This window comes from Musa acuminata, chromosome BXJ3-7, assembly GCF_036884655.1.
Source record: "Musa acuminata AAA Group cultivar baxijiao chromosome BXJ3-7, Cavendish_Baxijiao_AAA, whole genome shotgun sequence".
NCBI lineage: Eukaryota > Viridiplantae > Streptophyta > Magnoliopsida > Zingiberales > Musaceae > Musa > Musa acuminata.
In genome coordinates this window covers 3504511-3527634 of record NC_088355.1, presented here as the reverse complement: position 1 = coordinate 3527634, position 23124 = coordinate 3504511, and the positions used below count along the sequence as shown (strand labels likewise).

The 23124-nt window shown below is 41.6% G+C and overlaps 4 protein-coding genes and 1 non-coding gene across 6 annotated transcripts; 2 read left to right on the top strand and 3 right to left on the bottom strand.

The window, feature by feature from the left end:
* Positions 1-968: 968 nt before the first annotated feature.
* Positions 969-5988, bottom strand: LOC135643226 (ATP-dependent zinc metalloprotease FTSH 2, chloroplastic-like). Of its 2 annotated transcripts, none has more exons than XM_065159933.1 (5): positions 5832-5988; positions 3680-4851; positions 3187-3500; positions 2398-2638; positions 969-1495 (listed from the first exon to the last, which is right to left on the bottom strand). In XM_065159933.1, exons 2-5 carry the CDS (start codon positions 4841-4843, stop codon positions 1154-1156), a joined length of 2061 nt encoding a protein of 686 aa, XP_065016005.1. In that variant the 5' UTR covers positions 4844-4851; positions 5832-5988; the 3' UTR covers positions 969-1153. The 2 variants fall into 2 exon arrangements, with proteins under 2 accessions (XP_065016005.1, XP_065016006.1); XM_065159934.1 differs by lacking the exon at positions 5832-5988 and adding an exon at positions 4936-5139.
* A 449-nt stretch (positions 5989-6437) lies between these two features.
* On the bottom strand, positions 6438-9001 carry LOC135643235 (probable pectate lyase 8). The gene is made up of 7 exons (XM_065159946.1): positions 8842-9001; positions 8506-8583; positions 8110-8175; positions 7385-8027; positions 7200-7303; positions 7000-7138; positions 6438-6926 (listed from the first exon to the last, which is right to left on the bottom strand). The coding sequence occupies exons 1-7, from the start codon at positions 8931-8933 to the stop codon at positions 6705-6707; spliced, it is 1344 nt and encodes a 447-aa protein (XP_065016018.1). The 5' UTR covers positions 8934-9001; the 3' UTR covers positions 6438-6704.
* A 2923-nt stretch (positions 9002-11924) lies between these two features.
* Positions 11925-13137, top strand: LOC135643236 (uncharacterized). The gene is made up of 5 exons (XM_065159947.1): positions 11925-12340; positions 12424-12609; positions 12677-12746; positions 12817-12888; positions 12977-13137. The coding sequence occupies exons 1-5, from the start codon at positions 12047-12049 to the stop codon at positions 13018-13020; spliced, it is 666 nt and encodes a 221-aa protein (XP_065016019.1). The 5' UTR covers positions 11925-12046; the 3' UTR covers positions 13021-13137.
* Positions 13138-13304: 167 nt separating this feature from the next.
* On the top strand, positions 13305-13389 carry TRNAY-GUA (transfer RNA tyrosine (anticodon GUA)). The gene is given in 2 exon segments: positions 13305-13341; positions 13354-13389. It is a non-coding gene; the product is annotated as a tRNA-Tyr (tRNA).
* Positions 13390-13676: 287 nt separating this feature from the next.
* LOC135643234 (dolichol kinase EVAN-like) lies at positions 13677-21909 on the bottom strand. The gene is made up of 14 exons (XM_065159945.1): positions 21602-21909; positions 20910-21022; positions 19451-19657; positions 19198-19302; positions 18294-18364; positions 18110-18187; positions 17814-18043; positions 16645-16834; positions 16500-16565; positions 15662-15750; positions 15458-15572; positions 14401-14452; positions 14187-14287; positions 13677-14030 (listed from the first exon to the last, which is right to left on the bottom strand). The coding sequence occupies exons 1-14, from the start codon at positions 21790-21792 to the stop codon at positions 13917-13919; spliced, it is 1722 nt and encodes a 573-aa protein (XP_065016017.1). The 5' UTR covers positions 21793-21909; the 3' UTR covers positions 13677-13916.
* Positions 21910-23124: the final 1215 nt, after the last annotated feature.

Genomic DNA, 23124 nt, shown 5'->3' with positions numbered 1-23124 from the left:
AGCCTCGCGCCGACGGCGACAGTCTGTGATCCTCATGGTTCGGCGTCCTTTTCTGGTTGGTGACTCGAAACGTTCACGCGCCGAACGTACCTGATGAAATGACGTACGTCGAGTCGGTCCCACTCGGCCCTTCTTCAGGCTACGAGTTACGTGTTTCAAAATGCGGGTGCGATTTGAGCGTAAGACTCATAGCCTAACCTCTCCCTCGACCGCTTTGCGAGGAATTAATGGGATTTCCAGGATGATGATGTGTTGCACGGATATTGACGCAGCCAAACACACGAGAACGGTTGGATGTGCCAAGAAAGTGGTTCACACATCACTTCACTAAACCCACTAAGCGTGGAATTTTGTATGAAAATGTTTCATGTATTTTGCAATGAAAATTGATTAATCGATAATTATACTGATAATGTTATGCGAATAAATGTTTCAGAATGATTTGTCCATTGTCTATAGGACATGATTGTACAATGTTTTGGCAATGATATCTATGGACACAATTGTGAGCAACACTGTCTCCATCAATTGATGTATCAGGAATGGTACATAAGCAACATGGACTCATCTTAACATATGAATTAGATTTGTAGTAACGTAAATTACATGTGAAATAATACATTTTGGTGTGAGATTCTTTGAATTAAAATATTATATTAGATAAAATATGATGACAACACCAATAATAACATTAGTCGGGTCCGCTTACATTTTGTTATCATTAAACTATGTAAAAATAAATTAAAAATATTTAAATTTTTATTTATATTCGTAAGATCAAGGAATAGGTAAAATTTTTTGATAGAAAAAAACAAGGCACAGTTTTTAGTCACAAAACACAAATAATCCTTCGACCATTAGATTGCACAGAACATCACAGGTTAGTTATGTATTTTGGGTGAAAACACCATTAACAAATCGATTGTTCTGAAAGAACTACAATGACTGTTTGAATGTGTCACATTAAGTGCAAAAATTATCTTGCTTTTACAGTTTATTGAGATCATAAATTTCATTACACTTGCTATAGACTAACAAGATATTACACAGATTGTATCTCACATGATCACCCTCAAAAGGGTTTTACACAAAGATTGAGATATAGTCTTTGTTAAATGGTTAATGACAAGAAGTTTATCTTTGACGTAGCAAATTAAGCCGAGACGGCAGCTGGTGTGGCCGCAGGAACCCTGTTCTCCACAGGGATCTCCACAAACTCGGAAAGAATTGCTCGGAATTCATCGCCGGTCATCGTTTCCTTCTCTAGTAGCACCTCGACGATCTTATCAATGGCTTCCCGATTGTTCCTAATATGACTGAGTGCAATCTCGTATGCGCTGTCTGAGATCCGCTTCACAGCAGCATCGATGTCTTCAGCAAGTTTCTCGGACATTGAGTTTCTGGCCATCATTCTCATGATAACATCACCACTTTGTGCTCCTGAATCCATAAGCGACCATGGACCAATCTCAGACATACCGAATGTCACCACCATCTGCAACAGGGAAAAGAAAAAGGAAATAAAAGGAGACAGTTATGAATGCTCAAGACTGTACATGCATACCATGAAACATAAGACAAATAAAACCTATTCATCTGTCTAATTCAGTAGTCAGATATATATTTCGTAGAAGACAACCACCTTTATAATCAGTTCCTAGTTCCCTTAATCATCATCCATCATGTCCATAGTATCTTTTTCCAGGCAGCTATTATGTCAGATGCCAGAATATCGGTAGACAAGGTATCCATCTCCATATGCTGCCACAGAATATTTCTTTGGAGGCGATAGAATAAGAAAACTTTAAATTTTTCACGATATCAACATGATCACACGAGGAAATAGTTGGTGTGATATACAATGACCAGAGTATGTCAATCTGATGATCCATGTTGCATTATGCAAAACATGTAAGTAATCATCCAACAAGCACAGAAACCAAAAAGGTTTTCCTGTGCCACAGGACAGCTCCAAACTTCTATTCATTTCTTTAGAGAGATGCAAGTGTAAGAAATATATCAGAATTTAAGAAGAGCTCCCATATTTTGGTAAGAAAGCCGTATGTGATAACAAATGGGTGACACTTGACACAACAGTTAAGTTGCTGCAATTTGTCTTCTGTGTCATCATCTGAGACTGAGCAATGCAAATGTTCAAGGAGTCCCATGAGTTGCATTTAGTAAAAAAAAAAAGAGAAGTGTGTGGACTATTCAAAGCAGGTTTGTCTCGAGGTGTCAAAATATTTTTGATTATTTCTATTTCATCCTATTTTAACTTTCTCAAGGCAGTTTATTATCACTCATCATTTCAACAAAGGAGCAGCAGAACATAGTGAAAAAGCTAATACACAATTTCTTGTTGCTGTGCAAATTAAAAAGTTGTGATGTAACACTAACCTGTTTGGCCAAGCCAGTGATCTGCTGTAGGTCACCAGCTGCACCAGTGGTCACCTCAGATTCCCCAAAGATAACCTCCTCAGCCGCTCTTCCTCCAAGACCACCAACAATTCTTGCAAAAAGCTGTTGCTTTGAAATCAAAGTAGGATCATCCATGGGGATGAACCATGTCAGTCCACGTGCCTGGCCACGTGGAACGAGGGTGACCTTTTGCACAGGATCATGTCCTGGAGTTAATGTTCTGCAATTTGGAAATGTCAATTAGGTGTTGAGAAGACAATCTAAAACTAATGTCAACAAATTAATGGACTTAGAGGAGAAAACAGCTAAGGTTTAACTACAAACAATTTAACATGGTAAAAGTTGTTAGATTAGAATGGAAAATGAAGAGCCAAAAACACCTTTTAGAGTTAGTCAACTGCAGTTACCTATACCAATGATCCTAAGTTGCTGAGATTTGCTTCACTTCCCTATCACGGAAGAACAAGTCAAAGACGGAAGAATAATGGATTAACACTCCGTAGAAAATCCATACCCGAGTCTAACTTTCCACAAGCCGACATATGAAAAAGCAACAACAACTAAGTTTAAGAGGCAATATCAGCAATTGGGCAACTGATTAATCATTGCTGGAAGTATCAGAAAGGCTACAAGTTGATTTTAGTTAGTTCATTTTAGAGGGAAAAGATAAAGAACTCGCCACAAAATTTGGAAGGCCATGCAGCTTGCCTAGAATTTTACAGAAACACAAAGGACAAAATGATTTGTAACATGAGAGGATATTCTTACCCGCAAATTGCATGTCCGACTTCATGATATGCAACCAGACTTTTGCTTTTACCATCTGTCATTATGGTTCCTTCCATGCCAGCCACAATCCTGTCAATAGAATCATCTATGTCTTTCGATGATATTGCCGGTTTACCACGGCGGCCAGCCAGGATGGCTGCTTCATTCAAAAGATTTGCAAGATCTGCTCCACTGAAACCAGGAGTTCTCATTGCTATAACATCAAGTGAAACATCAGCCTCAAATTTTTTATTGCTGCCGTGAACCTTCAGGATTTCTGTACGTCCCCGAACATCTGGAACATCTACCGTAACCTGCAAATTGTAACCACAATTCCTCAGAAGTCAGAACATTAGAGAAAATAAATCTCAAAATACTACCATTCTGTAGATGTAATGGCAAATAATAATCTAAATTTAAATTTATGATTCAATTGTTTCTACTCAGCATGTTTTGGAATCTTAGGCCTAGATATAAAAGGGATGTTACTAACCTGTCTGTCAAATCGACCAGGCCGAAGTAAAGCAGAATCCAGAATGTCTGCGCGGTTGGTCGCTGCAATGACAATTATACCAGTATTTCCTTCAAAGCCATCCATTTCAGTCAAAAGCTGATTGAGAGTCTGTTCTCTTTCATCATTTCCTCCTCCAATTCCTGTTCCTCTTTGCCTACCAACAGCATCGATCTCATCAACAAACACAATACAAGGAGCATTCTCTTTGGCCTTCTTGAAAAGGTCACGAACTCGTGAAGCACCGACACCAACAAACATTTCTACAAATTCAGATCCTGAAATTGAGAAAAATGGGACACCTGCTTCACCAGCAATTGCCTTGGCAAGCAAAGTCTTTCCAGTTCCTGGAGGACCTATTAGAAGGACACCTTTAGGAATACGGGCTCCCACTGCAGTGAATCTCTCGGGCTTTTTCAGGAACTCAACTACTTCCATAAAGTCCTGTTTTGCTTCATCTACTCCAGCAACATCATCAAAAGTGACCCCCGTATTAGGTTCCATCTGGAACTTGGCTCTTGATTGACCGAAGGCAAGTGGAAAGCCAGGGCCTCCAGGTCCACCAAGCCCACCAGATGACCGTCTCGACAAAAGAAACAAACCTCCTATTAGGATAAGGGGGAAAGCCAAGTTTCCAATCAAATTGAACAAAAGAGATCCGGAGTCTTCTTGAGCATTATGTGCAGCAAAATCAATATTCTTCTCTCTCAACTTCTGAAGAAGCTCCTGACTAAGACCGGGAAGTTGCACACGGACTCTCTGGATCCGGTTGCCAAGCTCAGGAGAAACAGCTTCCACTATAGCTATGGTTCCATTCTCAAACAAGTCAACTTTCTTCACCCTATCCTTGTCTAGATACTCTAAGAATCTTGAATATGACATTCTTGAAGATGATACACCTTGATCATCAGCGTAAGCTTTCCTTGCACCCACTATGGTGGGCAAGCTTAATCCAATATTTCCAAGGAGCAATTTAAGAAATCCTCTTCTTCCTTCATGCTGCTTCTGGTCCAAAGAGGCAGAAACAGAGATTGGCCGAGATAAAACAGAGAGTGAAGGAAGGCCTGCTGAATAAGTCAGATGATTTCCAAAAATCTCCTTGGTAAATCTTGGTTTTGTAGTCAGGCATACTGATGAAGCTGCCATTATTCTCCCTGTCCAGCCAGAACAAAGATATGTCAGATCATCAAAGCAGAACTGTAAACTCATACAACTAGCAACAAGACCGAGCAAACAACCTGAGTTTGAACAAACCAGGCCTCGAGCTTGGCTCAATCAAACAAAGGGAAGGTTCGAGAAATTGGGCTCAAGCACGAATGCCTGTGTTCAGCTCACCACAGTTCAAGAAGTGCATGTTCCACATAGATACACTTCTTTTGCTTCTAATGTGACGAATCGAGGGTGTTCCGCAAACCAATCGAATGAATTCAAAGTTGGTTAACCTAAGAAGACGAATGCAAAGATCCGACTTAGCAGTGAAAGTAAGTCTAATGGAGCATCATTTCCCTTGGATATGATGCTGTAGCAAATCTAGTATACTCGAATTCCTTGCATTTCTGACTATAGTCCATTTAAATGCCAAACTACCACACCCCTATCATAATGAAGTCTGCCAAAAGATAGCCTCCATGCTGGTACTTCATATTTTTTTTATAAGGCCGCATCTATTTCAAAAGGCCAATCTTTGATACTATGCCGTCAGGGGGGGTCATACAATTCATCTTTTTAGTACAGCATAGGGGAATCCTTTGAAGAACAAACATATTAATACCAACTTATAACGAGAAAGAACTGAAAAAAGGTGAAAATTTTCTCTTGAACTCATTGATCGATAATAAAAATGATAGCAAAGGGTTTCCAGGATCCAATCTACTCGTCACAAGAAACATCCCCCCGCAGAACGACAAGGGGACCAATTTCCGCTCACAATTTATCGACCGTAAGACCCTTCAGCAACCTTGAGCACCTAAATTGCACCCTGAATCTAAACGTGATCAAAGAGACGGAAGCCCTTCTTGTTCCTCACAACCTACAAATCTATCCCCAAAAGAAAAGAAAAAAAGAAGCCTTTTTTCTTCTCTCTCCAAGAGCAAAAAGTACCGTCGTCTACAAGAATGATCAGAAGAGGACTCACCAGCTTAGAAGTGGGAGATCTCGTCTCGCTCTCTCTCTCTCGGTGGGCAGCGTGGGCGGCTGCCAAGGTGAAGAGGAAGGAGTTGAGTTGGGAAGAGCTCGGAAGGGGGAGAGGATTTTTATTCTCGCGACGAGAGACGCAACTCCCCGGTCGTTTCCCTTCTATCGTTGGGGATTGGGCTACGTGGCAGCCACCAACGCCACGATAACTTAATTCCCCTTATTTCCTGTTCCGCATGCGGACACGCGATCTTAATTCTGACATCCAGACTTTTTCCCCTTTTTTTGTGTGATTGATTATTTTTACACGGAGATTTTTTCTTTTATTGCCAGCATCCCTTGTAGCCGTTGGTTTTCTAGATTTGCATTAAGATTAGAAAAAATATCAAGGATTGCTTTCCCAGTGTTAGAAACACCTATCACAACAGCCATAAGAATGAGAAATGGGAGGCGATAGAAGCCGTGAAGAAAGCACCAAAATGTTTAAGTCAAACGTCAAGGCGTAGCCACCACCCTTTCCCAAATGTTAGGTGGACTCGGATATCAAATATTATGACTCGGGCCTGATGGACTAACTGAAATTGATAGTAGTAAACTCATCAGACCCTTATAAGTCAATCTTAATCTTGTCCACTTTCGATATGAGACTAATCATGAGTGTTACACTAGAAGTAGAAGAGAAGTAGAAGAGAGTATATATATAGATGAGGAGCCAAAACAACATAAACGAGGAAACAGACAACACTTCCGCATGCGGTGGAAGCAGGCGGAGGTTGGGCAATCTGGAGGAAATGACATTGCCGAGGATGCAGCATAAAGAATCGGGAATTCTGTTCTTCTGGCGGTGGTGGCGTTCTGCTGCTTGGGCGTTGCATTAGCATTGAGCCCCGGCTCGGCAGGAAAGGACGCCAGCATTAGAAGTCAATGTGGCGACCAATGAAGAAGGCTTGGCCCCGAGGCTGGAGGCCCTTGCGTAGCTGGCTGAAGCGCCTGCACCGGAGGGGGTGAAGTAAGCACCGTTTAGTAGCAGGTCGCCCTCCGACCTCCAGTTCCAGCTCTTCCACACGCTCGCATCCGTGTCCACCCTCTTCGTCACCTGTTCGATCGAAGTACAGTGTGAGCGAGCGAGGTGAATCCTGACACGAAACAGAGGAAGGAGAACAGTGTACCTCCTTGGCAAACGGATCGGTCGGGGCGAGGTATCGGTTGCCCTGGCTGTTGATGGTTGGATTTGCACTCCCACCGATGGCATACATCTCCCAGTGTGTGTAGTCATTGTTTACGACATGGAAGTAACCATGCCTGCACCTGCAAGTTCCGCACTGTGTCATCTCATGTAGGAACATGATTTGAATGTTCAGGAAGATACCTGGGCATTCTCTGAATCAGTCCCTCGCCAAAATGGTTGAATGCGATCGTAACTTGCATGGATTTATCCCTTACGTAAGAATCACTGTGACCCAAAAGCATGACCTGCATCGATTTGGCCAACACTCGATCGGTGTCAGTATGATCCTGACGGCATCTGACAAGAGCACGGCGAGAATGGAATACCTCGTTGTGGTGGGTGAAGTAATTGTTGGAGATCGTAATGGCAGTGGAGCCCACGACGGCATCAACGAGCCCATCGGCGCAGTTGGACAGAGAGCAGTGGTCGACCCAGATGTGGCTGGAGCTGAAGATGGAAACGCCGTCGCCGTCGGCCATGGTCCTCCATCCATAGTGGGAAGGGGAGCTGCGGACCATGGCGTTCCCGGTGGGCTTGCAATCGTGGATGTGGAGGCCGTGGATGATGACGTTGGTGATGTCCTGGATGGTGATGCAGGCGCCGTTGGCGATGTGGACGTTGGCGCCGCGCCCGTCGACCGTCTTGAAGCTGTTCATGATGAGCTCCTCCTTGAGCGTGATCACCATGTCGCGCTCGAAGGTGATCCACAGGGGCTCGTCTTGGATGACCGCGTACCGAAGCGTTCCCGGGCGAGGATTCACGGGATCGTCGTCCCCGGCATCCGTCACGACATAGTACTGCCCGTCGCGCCCACCGAGGGCGTTGCGGCCGAAGCCAATCCCACAGTCGGCCAGCCTTTTCCGGTTGAGATGCCAGTCCGGGTCGCACCGCCAGCAGTCGTCGATCGGGTTGCCCTTGCCGCATGACAGGTAACCGAGAGATCGACGAGCCGTGCTGTTGCTAATGATCCTGATGGACCATGTTTCTCTCTCTGTTACTACCAAACCAAAGGTATACCCACAAAAAATTGCATCTTCTCTATTGAACTTACATTTGGACAGCGGAAGCAACCTCTTCCGGATCATCGACTGCGGCTTCTGCCGTCCCGGCCACAGCCCTAGGAGAAGAAGGAGAAGCATCTCAGAGTGAGTTACACATTAACGAGGCGTAATTCTTGATCACATATTTGGCTTTTTGTTCTCTTTTTTATCTCGGAAGTCGAGATGCTACAACTTTTGGGGAAACCCACACAGCTCGAGGTGGTCTGCCGCTCTCTGAGCTCAGATCAAAAAGGGCGAAGGAAAACGTCGAACACTTGGAAGAAGGGGAATCTACGATGCCCGTAGACGGCAACGGTGAGATCCGACGGTCCGGATCCATTCTAGACTAACTCCAACGGTCCAGGTCCTCCGATTTACCAAATCGAGCTGGGTGTGACAATACTCACCTCGCTTCCACCGGAGCAGCGGCGCTCGTCGCGTTCGCCTTGGCCTCCCTCAGGCTCCTCCGTGAAGCTCCCCCGTTCCTACATTAACACCAAGGAAGAAAACTCGTGAGAGCGGTCTCCACGGCTTCCCGAACCCCCTTCATCAGCGAAAAGCTACGGCCTTTGCTCTGCTCAGAGGAAAGCGATCATGAGAAACTGGAGCCCCCCCTGTTTCCAGAGCAATGGCTTCTGCTCCGCACCTAAACCCCGTACTCGGAGAGATCTTTTCTTCAAATCGAGTTCGTACTACAAGATCTCCTGAACTAAGAATGGATATAAAGGACGATATAAAGGTACCTCGAATCGGAGGAAATTGCAGATACAAGTAGGAGGCCGAGAAGCAACAGTAGCAGCAGCAGAGAAGGACCGCACTTCGAACCCTCCGCCATCGTCGCCCTCTTCGCCTCTCTCTCTCGCTTCCCAGAAGAGGAGTTGGCGAGAAACACCGCGCGGAAGCGCCATTATATAGCCGCGAAACGGAAAACTACCAGCCTTGCAACCGCCGTTAGTGGAGACGGCGTCTCACTCAACGCCCACCACCGACGACGTGAGAGGGGGTCGTCGTGCTCCGTCGCCTCAGCCGACATTAACGCCGTGCTCGACCCAGGCTTCGCTTCGTCCCGGGAGGCACCTCCTCCACGTCGGATATCGTCCCGGCAGCAGCCGGTTTCCCCGCCGCACCTTTCGCCTCATCACGCGATCCCGCCTGCCGTTACAACGGTTTGTCGTCGTCGATGGTGTCGCGCATAATTACGTGGTCGCCGCAAAGCAACCCCCAATCATCACGCGTGTCCGTGACGACATTGCCATCCTACACGTGCTACCGGGAAGCTCCGGTTGTCCATCAAAAGAACGGTTTGAATGGTGACCATCGGATGCAATTTGGACGGTGGAAAAAAAGAGAGAAACGACAGCACTCGTTCTCTTCTGCTTAGTATCCCAAAAATTGGATAGCTGGGATCAAGTCCAAGATTTGCGGCAAATGAGCCGCATCTTTACTTGTAATGTTCTTCTTCTTTGACCAGCGGCGTGCACTTAATCATAGAGGAAGACCATTGCCGCCCACTGGTCAACGTCCGTCTCTTTCCATCATTCACGTCCCATGTGGTTCTCCTTCACACACACACACGAACAGAGTCACTCACGGCATGCTTCGAGCACGCCCACATGACGGACGGCCACAAATCACGGCCAATTCAGTGTTCTCAGGATCGACAAGCCGACGTAGCATATTTATGTTGCATGCATCCGCTTCCGTGTGCGTTCGGAGCACAGCCTGCGCATGGATGGCGGCGTTGGGGTGGACGACGTATCCGGCAGGGCAACTCGGCTGTTCAACTCAGCATCGTGTCCGCCAGGCAAACTCGGTCTTCCGGCCGTCGGATTAACACCTTTGACGGCTCCTTCGCAACCGATCTCATCATGATCGTGATCTATTCGAACGTCATGTTTGAGAAACTTGCTCGACGTCATCATTTCCGGCATAGTTTTTGGTGGGTTTCTTAATTTAAGTATAATTTAGTTTAATTTCTGCTCTAACAATGAGGGCCAAATTATATGAAAGATTCTTGGGAGGTTTGACTTATAAGTCCACAACATTAAGGATTCGTTAATTAGAGTCAGAAAATAGTGAAGTATAACATGAAATATCCAAGCGATCAACTCAAGCTTTCATCCATATCCGGTGACTGCCGACTCCCAAATCATCAACCACACTGTTGGCTTTCCTTCTTGCTTTCAAGTCTCTCTCTATCTTTCTCTCTCAGCAGTAGGTTTGCACATGCATGCAACATGACCTTGTGCGCCAAATCCTCAAGCCATGTGCTGCGGGTGTGGGTGCATGGACTTTTCTCCCTTTCTCGACCTTCTTCTGCCTGCAATCACAGCACAGTTTGGGCCCTTCCCTCTCTGTCTCTCTCTCTCTCTCTCTCTATGTGCTGAGAACTGAGACGGTAGGTGTTCTTATCCTCAAGAAGATGTTTTTGGGAAGGATATCGAGAAGCTTAAAAATCTGTGTCACAATCTGAATCGAGGGATACATGGTTGTGGAAGCATATGGGTTGTCGAATCCTAATTGGATTGGGGAAGCATATAGCATGGGGCATGTTAGGTCTATTGGTGTCAACTTTCAAGATGACATCACGGCCACAAGGATGATCGAAGGAGGTTTAGAGGATGTCTTCAGGCAGGCCTTCGAAAGAAGTTGGGGGGAATACTGCAACTTGTTGATTACCTCAGAAAGAGAGAGAGAGAGAGAGAGAGAGAGAGAGAGAGAGAGAGAGAGAGAGAGAGAGAGAGAGAGAGAGAGAATATCATCCATCTCATGCCACAGAATACTCCTAATTTGTTTAATTGAAGAGTATAAATTAGATGATAAAAAATTCTTGAAATCAAGTTAATGATAGTTTATCATTTTCTTTATTCATTACCCATTTTCTTATCTGTTTTATTTCCCCAAATTATATAAAATATTGAAAGTTGGGTGACTTGAAATTTGATACCAAATAGGTTTTTAAAAAGTGACTTGAAATTGACAACAAATGGATTAAAAAAAATGACTTGAACTATATATAAAAAAGGCATACGATATGACATATATTATCGTCAATAGAAATTTTAACATTATTATGTTAAAAGTTAATTATTAGATATTCATACATCGAATCACTGTAACTTAATTCAGGCTAATGTGCATACAAGATTCAATATGATTAAAAGCGAACCTCGAAGCTCGATCAATGATTGAAGAAGGTTCAGGGATCTACTCGATGACTTGCTTATATGAAGATCGAGTTATGATGAATTTTTAATATTATCCTTTTGATGTTAAAGTAAGAGTTTCGAGTCAATAATAAATGATCTTAATTATTATGACTGTATATTTTTTATAATAGATTTAACCCAAGAAAATATTATACAATATGAACGAAATATTCATCTAATAATCTATCTTGGACCGATGTTTTCTCCTTGCTCGGTTTCCATATGTCATTTTTCATATATATATATATATATATATATATATATATATATATATATATATATATATATATATATATATATATATATATATATATATATATAATTTCATTGGCAATAAATGAAGGCCTTTTTAGGCCCATTATGAGCCCTGCAAACATTAATTGATGGCTAAGTTGAAACATCGACACGTGATTGGGACCAACAAAGCTCGACTGGTCCTCAATGGACAGGGATTGATGGCAAGGGTTGCTTGTGCGCCTGAATCAGTAGACCAAAGACTGTTCTCCAAGCTTATCCTCTTCTCGGAGTGGGCCCTCTCAGAAATCTTTCCCACCCAATCAGAGACTCCCACCTGTGTCATCTTCCACAAAACGACACGAGAGAACTCAACGTCCGACCCCCACACCCATGCAGCTTGCGGAGGATATTGTGGTGAAGCCCTGATCCGAGTACTTACTGTCATCCCCACTCTGTGAGCCCCCCAAGTCTCCACGGTCCAGTGATCGCAAACTCACATACAATGGCGTGCAGCTCCATCCACGGTGGCCCCCTACTGCAGCTCCCCTCGGTCGGTGCCAAGAACATTTTCTTCTCCGGTGGCACCACAAACCCCGGTGTAAGCTTTCCGTCTACTGCCCGCGACAACAGAAGATGCTCAAAGATCAGGCCGTCGGTCTTCTCGGCCGGGGACGGCCGGCCGCAGCTGGACGAGAACCCGGAAGGGATCATCTCCGGCGAGTGGACCGAGAACTTCTCTTTGCTGAGCTACGATGACCTGCGGGCGTATCTCGAGTCACACATCACTGCTCATAAGGTCCGCTGCTTGCTTGCATGCGTGTGCATGTCCTCGGCTCCGTTACGCAGTTCCCTCCTCATTACCGCTGTGAGTTGCACCAGGTCGGGCCTTGTTCGCCGCTGAGGGAGGTCATGTCGACAGCGATCGTGACTGCGACCGCCAGCCAGATGCTGGAAGAGATCGACCATCATTTTGAGGCCGTGTCGGGGCTGCCGGTGGTCGACGGCGAGCGCAGATGCATTGGGGTCGTTTGCAGGAGCGACGGGAGTAGAGCCTCTTCACTTGGAGTTGGTGACTGACCTTTCTTTTAGGGTTTTGATTGATGCGGGCATGAAACCTTCTGTTCTCTTGCAGTCCAAGACGAGCGTCGGTGAAGTCATGTCCTCTCCAGCGATCACACTGTCGCCTGAGAAGACAGTCACGGGTATATACATCTTACATGATTCCACTCCTAACTCTCAGGATCAGAATCTAATCTACCTGTTCTTATGCAGATGCTGCAGCCTTGATGCTGAAGATGAAGATCCATAGGATACCCATCTTGAACGAGGAAAGGCGAGTCATAGGTGAGAACGAACGCAAAGCACCGAGTTCATGTCTCGGGCTCTTCAAACCATTTTTAGCTAATGCACGCCACCTTGGTCATGTTCACAGGCATTGTGACGCGCACTGACATATTGGAAGCTTTGGAAGCATGAACACTCCCACGGACTCTTCTCTTCATGTAAATAAATATACTGAAACAATATCGACCATGTAAATAATGGTTTTTTACGTTGTGTAATGGAAACTCCTACCGACTCACTCGTTAATCATATTTTGGCAATTTTGTGTGTTGAGACGCCGCCGAAAAATGTTTGAATGTCTTCATATTAGCTTTGCTTTGAATAATTGTCATCGATCATAAGTGAAAATAGTTCAGTATTAGGAGAAGGATTGCAAGAGAGATCATAAATATTAAAATAGGCCACATATACATCAACCGACCTTAGCTCAGTTGGTAGAGCGGAGGACTGTAGTTGTATACTGTCATCCTTAGGTCGCTGGTTCGAATCCGGCAGGTCGGATTTTTTATTTCTTTATCTTATTTTACCAGATAAACAATATATATTTTATTTTAATTTCATTGCCAGAAATTTTACGTAATTTCTTTATATCATCTGCCAGATTTTTTTAATGTATTCTCATACGATCATATTTTTAATCGCCTGCTGAAAACACTTGTATTTGTCGATAAATCGAGCTAACGGATTGAGTGTATCTAAAACACTTGGATGTGAGCACACATCAGTTTGTGCCGAAGCATAACAACGCTGCTTTATTTCTTTTAATTTTTAATAGCAAAAAACACCAATTTTGTTACTGTCGATAAATGTTATAAGCTATGTTAATATACAAGTCTCTTCGTAGCTCCAATTAACTTCTAACCTCATATAAGACTATTCTTTCTCTCTCTCTCTCTATCTATGTACAGGAGTGCTGAAGAAAGACCAGGGGGGCGCGTCATAAAACAAAGAATCCGGAGAGGAGATTAGAGGAAAGGATAGACCCAAAAAGAGACATCAGATGGGGTCATGCGACAAGGATCGACAACTCAGAGACAGAGAAGGCTGTAGAATACAAGCGGAATGAAAGCGTTGTCAAGTTGTGCCGTGTATGCCTCCAGTAAACCACTGACGGTGACCGCCATGAGCAAAGATAGCCAGTGCTGCACAGATACAAACACCAGGATCAGCATCAAGTTTGTGACCTTTGAGACCAGCAAGAAGACAGAATAAAGCTACAAAACCATGGTGATTGATTTTTGTGAGGGATGCATGAGAATGAAATAGTTTTTGACGTGAATAAGGGGGAGAGATCAAACCTGGGACAGAACGTAACCGGTGGATGCCAGTAGAGGCAGGAGTATCGAGCAAGCTGCGAGAACGGATGTTATTCCGGCTGCGGTGCCTTCGATAGTTTTCTCTGAGGAATCAGAAAACAAGTATGTTAGCCATGTGGAGCGACGCGGTTACTTATTAGCCAAAGATTAGACAACGTAAAACCAAATCTGAGAAGCACAAAAAGCATCAGCTTACTCCCAGTCTTGCTCCACCGCAGAACACCATACTTGTGGCCGACGACTGATGCCTGAGAAAGAACCAAGCCAGCATTGTGAGTTTTAAGAAGAAAGGTGAAGGCAACAGAAACTTCAAGCAGGTATTAAGAGATGGGAAAAGAAAATCCAGAGATCCAGAGACCACATTATCCTGTTTTCTGCTGGCATTCAACATACATCATGTAAGCAACTATTTAACGAAATGAAGTTAATGAATTATCAGAAATGACTGTTACATTAAACATTAAAATCAACAGAAACGAACTCAAATCTCAATAGAGATTTTGATTATGCAAATAATATTAAAAAGAAACTCCATAAGGAAAGTGATATCCAAAATTAACCTCAAATTCATCTTGCTAATCAGCTCAATTAAGCCAAAAGAATTAACTAATCAGTTCCTCTGTCATGGCCGTGTGGAAGTACGTCATCCAAAGTGGAAATGAGTGAGATCTACCATTTCTCGTGGCAGATCAAAGACAACAGAGATGACAGTACAAAAAAATCTGTTTTCAACCTACACTCTTGCTGCAAGTGTTGCTAAAAGACTTGCAAGTATCACTTTATGAAAGCATCGAATCATGCTAAACATAAATACATTAGCATGCATGTAACAGTTTAACGTCCATGAATAACTTCAGGAAAACACTTGGAGTCGTCAGTCCCCTCGTCAGTTAAGATACGCATTAACTTCCATCAAAGATGATGTAAACATGCCAGTAACATATGCATGCTCTTGGACTAACAGTGCCTTTTCTGGTTCTCAAAGTCTTTGTTTCCTAATGACAAGTGTAAGCGAGCTGCTTATATGATTCACTTGCATTAAAAACATAACATATTTCAACTTTCAAATTCAATCTTAACTCACCAATTTTCCATAATATTTTATGTTTCTGAGACTGTTTACAAAGCAAGGAATGCCACTGTGACCATTAGAACAATCACATTGGTTTCCACTCCCTCCTCGTGTCAACATCAAACTCATGGGCATAGACAACATTAAGAAAAGGGCCGATATGTGAAAATAAGTCCTTTACCATAGTGTCACCAATTCCTAAGCTTAAAATTCCAGCGAACGGAGCAAGTGGTCGATCATTCAGCCCAGATGACATCCATTTTGGGAGGGCACATCCGAGGAGGAGCGAGAAGTGACTAGAAACAAATAAAACCCAAAATGTAAGGAACACAATTTGCTTTCAACAAAAAGACCACAACCTAATTTTTTGTGTGAAAAACTCAACCTGACAATGAGAATCTCTGAGTCACGATGATCAGTAAAAGCATTCATGAACTGATGTACAATGTCGCCCAGGGGCCAAATTTTCCAGACCTGCCACACCATTAATATATGCTGAGAAATACCAAAAACTAATAGGCAAGTTAAATTCACAAATCATTTCGCCTTCAGTTGTTAAGCTCAGACAGAAAAGGAAGTTGACCATGAATGAGAGTTTTACTGCTTTACACAATTGAACTCTTAGGGCAAGCACCTATCACGTCATCTTACCACCAAATACTAAATATAATTAGAAGTCATCGGTCAAAATGCTCCTTGGTGATGCAATGATGAAAACATCTTCCTTTTTCAGAAAAAAAGGTCGAGATCACAATTCTAATGCAACAGTTGCACATACAAAGGAATGATAATAATATATGATACATTCAGATAAGACTAGTGTATTTTTTTTCTGTACCCTAAGATTCTTACTGAAACCAGGGTTCAGAAAGCGTCATTGTCAAGTAAAATTGAGAAGAATCATCATAGTCAGAGAATTATTTGCAACTAAGCTGGTAAAATGGTGTTTCTTATACAAATTTTTCACAAGGTTCAATTTCATGGAAAGTCATGTGATGACACAAAACTGGATTTGCATCAACCATCAGGAAGCTTACTAATGAGTTTACCATGCACAAAAAAAAGAACAAAGTTCTACTAAACCAGAGGATTTCACATTTTCATGTATATTATTAAACTACAAATTTCATTACTTAAGTGAGCAGCAAGTCTCTAGTTTGATGTGATACTCAAAACTAAAATCTCTTCGAACACAAGAAATATATCAAAGATAGCAAACTTACCCGAATCATTTCCAGAATTAGGAAAACTGCGAAAGCTGCACCAAATGCAAGGTCCAAAAAAGTTGGCTGCAATATGTTATGCACTTTATGAGAAACGTAATCGTAGAAGTCACATCAAATAAATGTAGTCTTTATATGCATATACCTGAAAGAGAAGAGCAGGCAAAAACATTAGAACTGCCACAAGATGGTAGTACTTCCTAAGAAGAATCCTTTCAATCTTGCTGTGCTTTGATATATTGTAGAACCGCAAAACAGAAGCACATATAACACATATCCAGTACACACATAATGCCAAGCGCTTGAGTGGGTCAGTGAACACAAATGTCAACACCCTGCCAGAAATCACATAAACGTCCATCACATCTAATAAAATAAGCATATTTCTCTTCTTGTCATACCTAAACCAGACTGTGAAGCATGGTTTGCAGTACCGGTCCGACAGGCTTCCGGTACGCGGACCGCCTGTTACCGGTCCGGTACTGTAGCAGTACTGTAGCACTGTACCATACTGAATATACCGCTGAATATACCTCTCGGTACACCTGGGTGTACCGAGCGGTATACCGTACCGTACTGGTACCGAGCCCAGATCGAAACTCCAGTATGGTACGGTATTGCGAACCTTGCTGTGAAGCACTTTTCCATTCGTTATGCTTTAAAATTGAATCTACACAAGTTATAAATTGAAACAATATGTGAACAATGATCAAAAAGAGCCCAAAAGAACCTTGAACATGAATGATTAACATAATGATGTCTAGCAACAGTTAATTTGGTCCCACGGGGCGAAAAAATTTTCATATATGTATATATATATATATATGGCTACATTTATATTGTTCCTCTATCTATAGTTTTATAATCCTCCTATTAAGTTGCTTCTACTTGAAAATGGATCCATCCATGCTTCAACCTTCAAGTGAAATGAGTGTAAGACAAGGGGTAAGCCAGTCATTAAAGTAGTATTTCTCTTACATTTATAGCACCAGTTATGACAGGATTGACCAACCTATCCTTGATTTCAATTCCTTCCACCTCTAAAGGAGCAAGGTTGGGTCAGTCTTTTTATAGTGGGAGCAACATACAAATTGCCCACTAGGAGCATTGTAACTGCTCTTATATATGAATACAGTTATATATATATATATATATATATATATATATATATATATATATATATATATATATATATATATATATATATATATCTGCTTAATCTTATTTGATTGAAATCCAACAGGGAAAATGAGAATAAAAGGAAGAAGATTCAGTCAGCTATTTAACTAGGAAACATATTTTAATCATGCTTACCATTTGATAGGATGCACATAAAAATCCTGAACAACACACATCCATATTGGAATCAAGATTGCCAACATGACTGAGAGAGAAGCATAAAATATAATCGAACTTTCAACTGCACTGTGTGGTCCTCCATTAGCTATTGAAGCTTCAGGCTTCCTCAAATTTTTTAGGTGAAACCAACCTCGAAGAACAATTTTGTAAAATGCAGGCAAAAGGAACAGGCCAAGCATCACTCCCTGCAAGTAAAGACATTGCCTTATGAAGAATTTTGCAACTCGTCCATATGTTTCAAAGAACCTTACCTGAATAACTGTTGCAATTTCAGAATGGGTTCCATATCCAACAAAATTTAGTGTCCTCGACGTTACGAACATAAAAGTCTGTCAAAATGATCAATCAAATTAAAATTAGTTTCCCAAACATGATTTCCTGAATGTCTTTCAAGTGTGAAATGATTGATGGACAATTTAGAAGCAAAGCCTTGACCTTGGTGAGGGTATGTGCCAACATATCACTAAAGTAGAGTACCAGACCACTAGACACCAAAAGAGCTTCTCCTGAAATTATACCAATCATTATGAGACCGAGTACTATCAATCATATTTATCAAATAAACATGAGATAGTAAATAACATAAAAAATATTGTAGATGAGAAACATATTTTTATGTTAAACATGAGATAAACATGAGTTTAGGGCTCATCAACTTTAAATAGCTTCCAGCAGGAAAGAAGATAAGAAAACAAACAAGACAAAATGAAAGAAATGGGGAAGAGTAAATATGGGACAAGAAGACAGAATAGGCTGGTTGCTAGAGAAACCAATCTCATGTTAGTTTTTATAGCGATTGCACAAATAAAATTGTCAAGACAGAGTACAACCAGCCACAGTCCTTTTCTTTAAAATCTTGATACGTACCAAAAAGGAGATCAATCCTAACTAAGATATATATACTTGTCCAAAATTCAGCAAATTATTCGTAATTAGGTAGAATTTGAGCTCTCCTCGAACTTTAACCTAATAAACCATTTCATTAACTAAAATGTCCCAAATATGTTGAATCCGGACTCTTTTGTAACAATTGTAAAATATGACAAAGAATTCATAATATTCATAAATTTCAAAGTGCAAGAAAGTTTCTACATAGCTTGGCTACTCTTGATGACTGGAAATATTATCATATGCTCCAAAAATGCTTTGGAGAAGTGTGAGGACACAAGCCATAAGGCTGGTCCCAGTTAGTCAAATAATAGTGTTTACGCAGGTCCATTTTAACTTTACTAGTTCAAAATCATGTCAGCTAAAAATCACAATAACTGAAAAACACTTACAATGCCACCATCATCATTCATGTATATGTATAAAGAGGTAGTATGAGTGGGATACAAACCTAATGAAGCACATGATGGAAATGTCAGAAGAATGTGCTGGATGAGAACCACAGTGGCAAGTGCATGACAGATTAACCACAATAATTTTATCAAAATAAGCGACCCTGTAAAAGAGTAAAACAACATATAACCCTCAGCCATTTTGGATCAGATGAAATCGCTTCCTAAAATTGGACTGCTTTTCTAATAAGACATCAGGTATAGATTAGGGAATATCACAGGGGAACAAACATAAGGATTTATGGAACTAACCACTGTCTAATTTTGTTGTGAGAGACAGAGAGCAAACAGCTACATACAATACAGTCTGGAGTAATCCATACTTTAAGGCTTCAGAACTTCTAAGCTGAAAGGAACCAGTATTCTTGGCAGAACAATAGAGTGCTAAACAGAAGAAAATTAGCACGCCAAAGCAGCTCGCGGATGCGATCCAGTACTGCATACTTAAACCTTCAACCTCTGTCCATAGAAGGAGAAAACTAAGAAAAAATAAATATTTCGAGCAGGAAACTAAATGATGAAAATTAAACAAATCAAGAATGATCAATAGCCAAAAATATTTTTGTTTTCTAATAAAATGTATAGTAGTCCATATTATGGTCACAGGTATGAAAGCATATAAACAATCCAGGAAAACAGAGAATCGCCAAGGTAAAAGTAAGACTACATTAAGTAAGAGACAAATCACTTACCTTGCCTGAAAACAATGCTAGAATATGTTTTTAAAAAAAGAAATAATTTCAGGGCAGCCAAGTGCATAAAGAACTGCCAATATAGTGTGTTGAGTTTGTTTTATAAAAGACCAAACCTTAAAGAGGAAACAAAACCTGAAAAGGAACCATGCAAAGGCTTCATTCATTTGATTTTTTCCAAGAGCTCCATAAATCAATATGACAAAACTTTAAGGGTCCTATAGGCTTGAGTGAATTATAACATTTATAGGAAACCAAAGTGTCAATAAGGATACCTAAGGATCCTGCCACTGTTTTCTTCTTATTCTACCGTTTATATCACCAAATACCCCATGTTGTAATCACCTTGGGTTTAAAACTTATTGTATCAAAATTTTAATTATTCCAGTTATGTGTCTTCTTATGACAAAAGACTTCTTGCATTACCCGTATTGTCAAGTGTGATTCTACAGTTATGTAGTATGGCTGTTAGCAAGCGAATTGTCCAACAATGAATTTTTTTTTTGAAGGAAGAACCGAGATAGATATGACTGTCTCAGTCTCAGATTTAGGTGAGACCTTACCCCTACATATTTAATAGAGGCCTTATTTAGTAATTGAAACAACTCCGGAAAACAGAAGCTTATGTTTCAGCAGTGAAAATCCATGTTACAAAAACCACAAGAAATCTTATTACCTTGTTACAAAGTTAAACTTTCCACTGCCACAATATATCGAATAAAGTAACCAACTTTAAGTATATTTCTTGTTTTATAATATATAAGTGGATCACATAATGATTCCAACATGTGGCCTTAAAATAAACTATAACATCACCATTAGACCTACATTTTATTTAGAATGTGTACTTTGTAGTACCATACAAAGGCCGCTGCAACCCTAAGCCATAATGACAATAATTTTATCTAACACTTGAAGATCTATGGAAATTTAAAAATTAGAGATAAAAGCTCAATTTTAATATGATAATGTCGGATATTGATCCCGTGAATCACCATATCAAAGATGAGAAACTCTACCTTCAGAAGTGACATCATTCTCTGGTAGCACCCTTGAGAGTTGTATTAATCGTGAAAGCATGGCAGCGGGCAATGTCACTGTACCCAGTAGTATCCCAGAAGATGCGCCAGGCCTAAAAAAATTAGGGATCCAAATCAAATGATCCTAAAGCAAGGTTTACTATAGCTGCACCGAGGACTGTATACAGCTGCCACAAAACAAAACAACTGATATCATTCAAGCCATTTAGCATAATCATTTTATTTTACATGTTAGGTCATGCTCATGCTTATATAACTAACTGTGATGTGATCGTCCGTTTCAAGTTCGAACACGTTCATGAATCAGACGTCCGAACATGTGACTAACACCTAATCCATCCTGGTTTATCGGAATTTAGTACAAACTGTTCTTGCATGCTGAGATCGAAATGCTGACTGTGACCTAAATATCCAAATGACCGATTAGAACCAATAAAAATTTTAGGAATGAGATCAAAACTTAAAAGAGCTTGAGAAAAGAAATATACACGTATCGAATTTTCTGGATTATATCGCACCATCTAGAACTCGATGAAATGACCAATAATCAAGACAAACCCTAATCGTTGGCCGTCCAAGGGAAAGGATGGACCACGTCAAACATTGCATAATTTCGTGTGAATTCCGGGAAGAACATTCACGATTTAAAATGGCAGGGAAAGAGGGCGGACCTGGTTTTGAATCGGTGGGGGACGGTGGAGCCCTCGGCAGAGATCTCGACGAGGAGGCCGCCAGCGACGAGGAGGAAAAGCGCGAGGGCCTCGTAGAGCAGAGAATGGGGGACGGAGAAGAGGACGCGCGAGACGAAGAGGAGGACCACGGCCCTCTCTCCATTGAACAGCTCGGCCGCCCCTGCGGCCATGGCGGGTGGCGGCAACAACAGAGGGAGAAGGGAAGAGGGAAAAATTGCAGGCAATTAACGAGAAGGGAGACCAAGAAGTTTGTTAAGGGGCACTGCGTGATACGGCATAATTAACGAAATGAGTTACGAAACGATGAAAGGGTGCTCGGAGCGCGACGACTGGGCTGCTGACGAGTCTCCCAACCGCGTATGTCGTTGCTCAAATCGTGGCATGCAGGAATGTGTGTTGATTACACGCGGGACGGTGAGGCCACCTGCCACGGTGGGCGAGTTAAGTCGCCGCCCGCGTCGGCTAGCTTTCGGATCACGTCAACTGGTCTGGCGTGGACGGAAACGGGTGTACCTAAAACGACTTGCGTCGCCACGACGCTGCATTACCGTCACGTAGTAAAAACAAACGGCATATTCTGGGCATATAATAAAAATCCGCGGGTGAGCTGCACCAGACCGTGGGATTCACGGGAGACGCCGACACCAATCCTTACCCACCGTTTTGTAATCATTAAAACAGTACAACGGTTTTTATCATGGTGATATGTCATTATTTATTTTGAATATTTTTATCTAAAATAATCTTCAATATCAGAGTTTTAATAAATGATATCCCCTAAGCATATATTATTTTATTAATTTGATATTTGTATGATGTTAATTTTAATATAATACTCAATAATTATACCAACATGATTATGATACGGATAAGGTAATGACAAAAGGTTTAACTATATTCGGAAGAGCTCTTGAATGAATGATACATTATAAAAATTTATAAGTGATAGTGCTCACCCATGCCTTTGCGACGATAACTTTGTTAAGGGAATGAGATAAGGTTACCGTTCGACGATACACAGAAGTCACTTTCATCACTAGTATTTTTACCACCTATATTCATCTTATCATCTTGGTCCCATTATAATTAGGTAGAATAAGCAATGAGGTAAAAGATGAAAGAAAGAAAGTGAGAGAACAAAAATGATATGGAATGAAAGAGGAGAGAGAGGAGAAAAAAAAAATGGTGCTTCTAAATAAAAAATCAATTATGAGGGCATCGTTTAATAAAAGTATAATATTAATGTTTTTTTATAAAATATTTATTTATTTTATCTTTACGTTACATACTAACTACCAATGTTTTTTCATAAACGTTATATAATTATTATAACGTTTTTATATAACGGTGATATGTTATACTCCACCTACTGCCAAGAGTGTGTTCCTCCCAAGCGTATCGCAACAGAGTCGTAACCCGAATGCAGAAATCGTGGGTCCCAGGCGGTCCCCGCGGCGTCGTCCCAACCAGATGAGCGAGCCACGACGCGCGGGATCAGAGGG

What these genes read in the sequence shown, in the direction of transcription:
- LOC135643226 (XM_065159933.1), bottom strand. Translation starts at nt 4,843, where the DNA reads ATGGCAGCTTCATCAGTATGCCTGACTACAAAACCAAGATTTACCAAG. An exon ending in CTGGTCGATTTGACAGACAG is followed by an intron (nt 3,501 to 3,679) that starts GTTAGTAACATC and finishes TACAATTTGCAG; the next exon opens with GTTACGGTAGATGTTCCAGA. An exon ending in TCACTGGCTTGGCCAAACAG is followed by an intron (nt 1,496 to 2,397) that starts GTTAGTGTTACA and finishes TCCCTGTTGCAG; the next exon opens with ATGGTGGTGACATTCGGTAT.
- LOC135643235 (XM_065159946.1), bottom strand. Translation starts at nt 8,933, where the DNA reads ATGGCGGAGGGTTCGAAGTGCGGTCCTTCTCTGCTGCTGCTACTGTTG. An exon ending in GCAATTTCCTCCGATTCGAG is followed by an intron (nt 8,584 to 8,841) that starts GTACCTTTATAT and finishes GTGTTAATGTAG; the next exon opens with GAACGGGGGAGCTTCACGGA. An exon ending in ACTTCACCCACCACAACGAG is followed by an intron (nt 7,304 to 7,384) that starts GTATTCCATTCT and finishes AAATCGATGCAG; the next exon opens with GTCATGCTTTTGGGTCACAG.
- LOC135643236 (XM_065159947.1), top strand. Translation starts at nt 12,047, where the DNA reads ATGGCGTGCAGCTCCATCCACGGTGGCCCCCTACTGCAGCTCCCCTCG. An exon ending in GCCTGAGAAGACAGTCACGG is followed by an intron (nt 12,747 to 12,816) that starts GTATATACATCT and finishes GTTCTTATGCAG; the next exon opens with ATGCTGCAGCCTTGATGCTG. An exon ending in CGAGGAAAGGCGAGTCATAG is followed by an intron (nt 12,889 to 12,976) that starts GTGAGAACGAAC and finishes TCATGTTCACAG; the next exon opens with GCATTGTGACGCGCACTGAC.
- LOC135643234 (XM_065159945.1), bottom strand. Translation starts at nt 21,792, where the DNA reads ATGGCCGCAGGGGCGGCCGAGCTGTTCAATGGAGAGAGGGCCGTGGTC. An exon ending in GAATGATGTCACTTCTGAAG is followed by an intron (nt 19,658 to 20,909) that starts GTAGAGTTTCTC and finishes TTCTATGGACAG; the next exon opens with AGGTTGAAGGTTTAAGTATG. An exon ending in TGCCTGCTCTTCTCTTTCAG is followed by an intron (nt 16,566 to 16,644) that starts GTATATGCATAT and finishes AACATATTGCAG; the next exon opens with CCAACTTTTTTGGACCTTGC.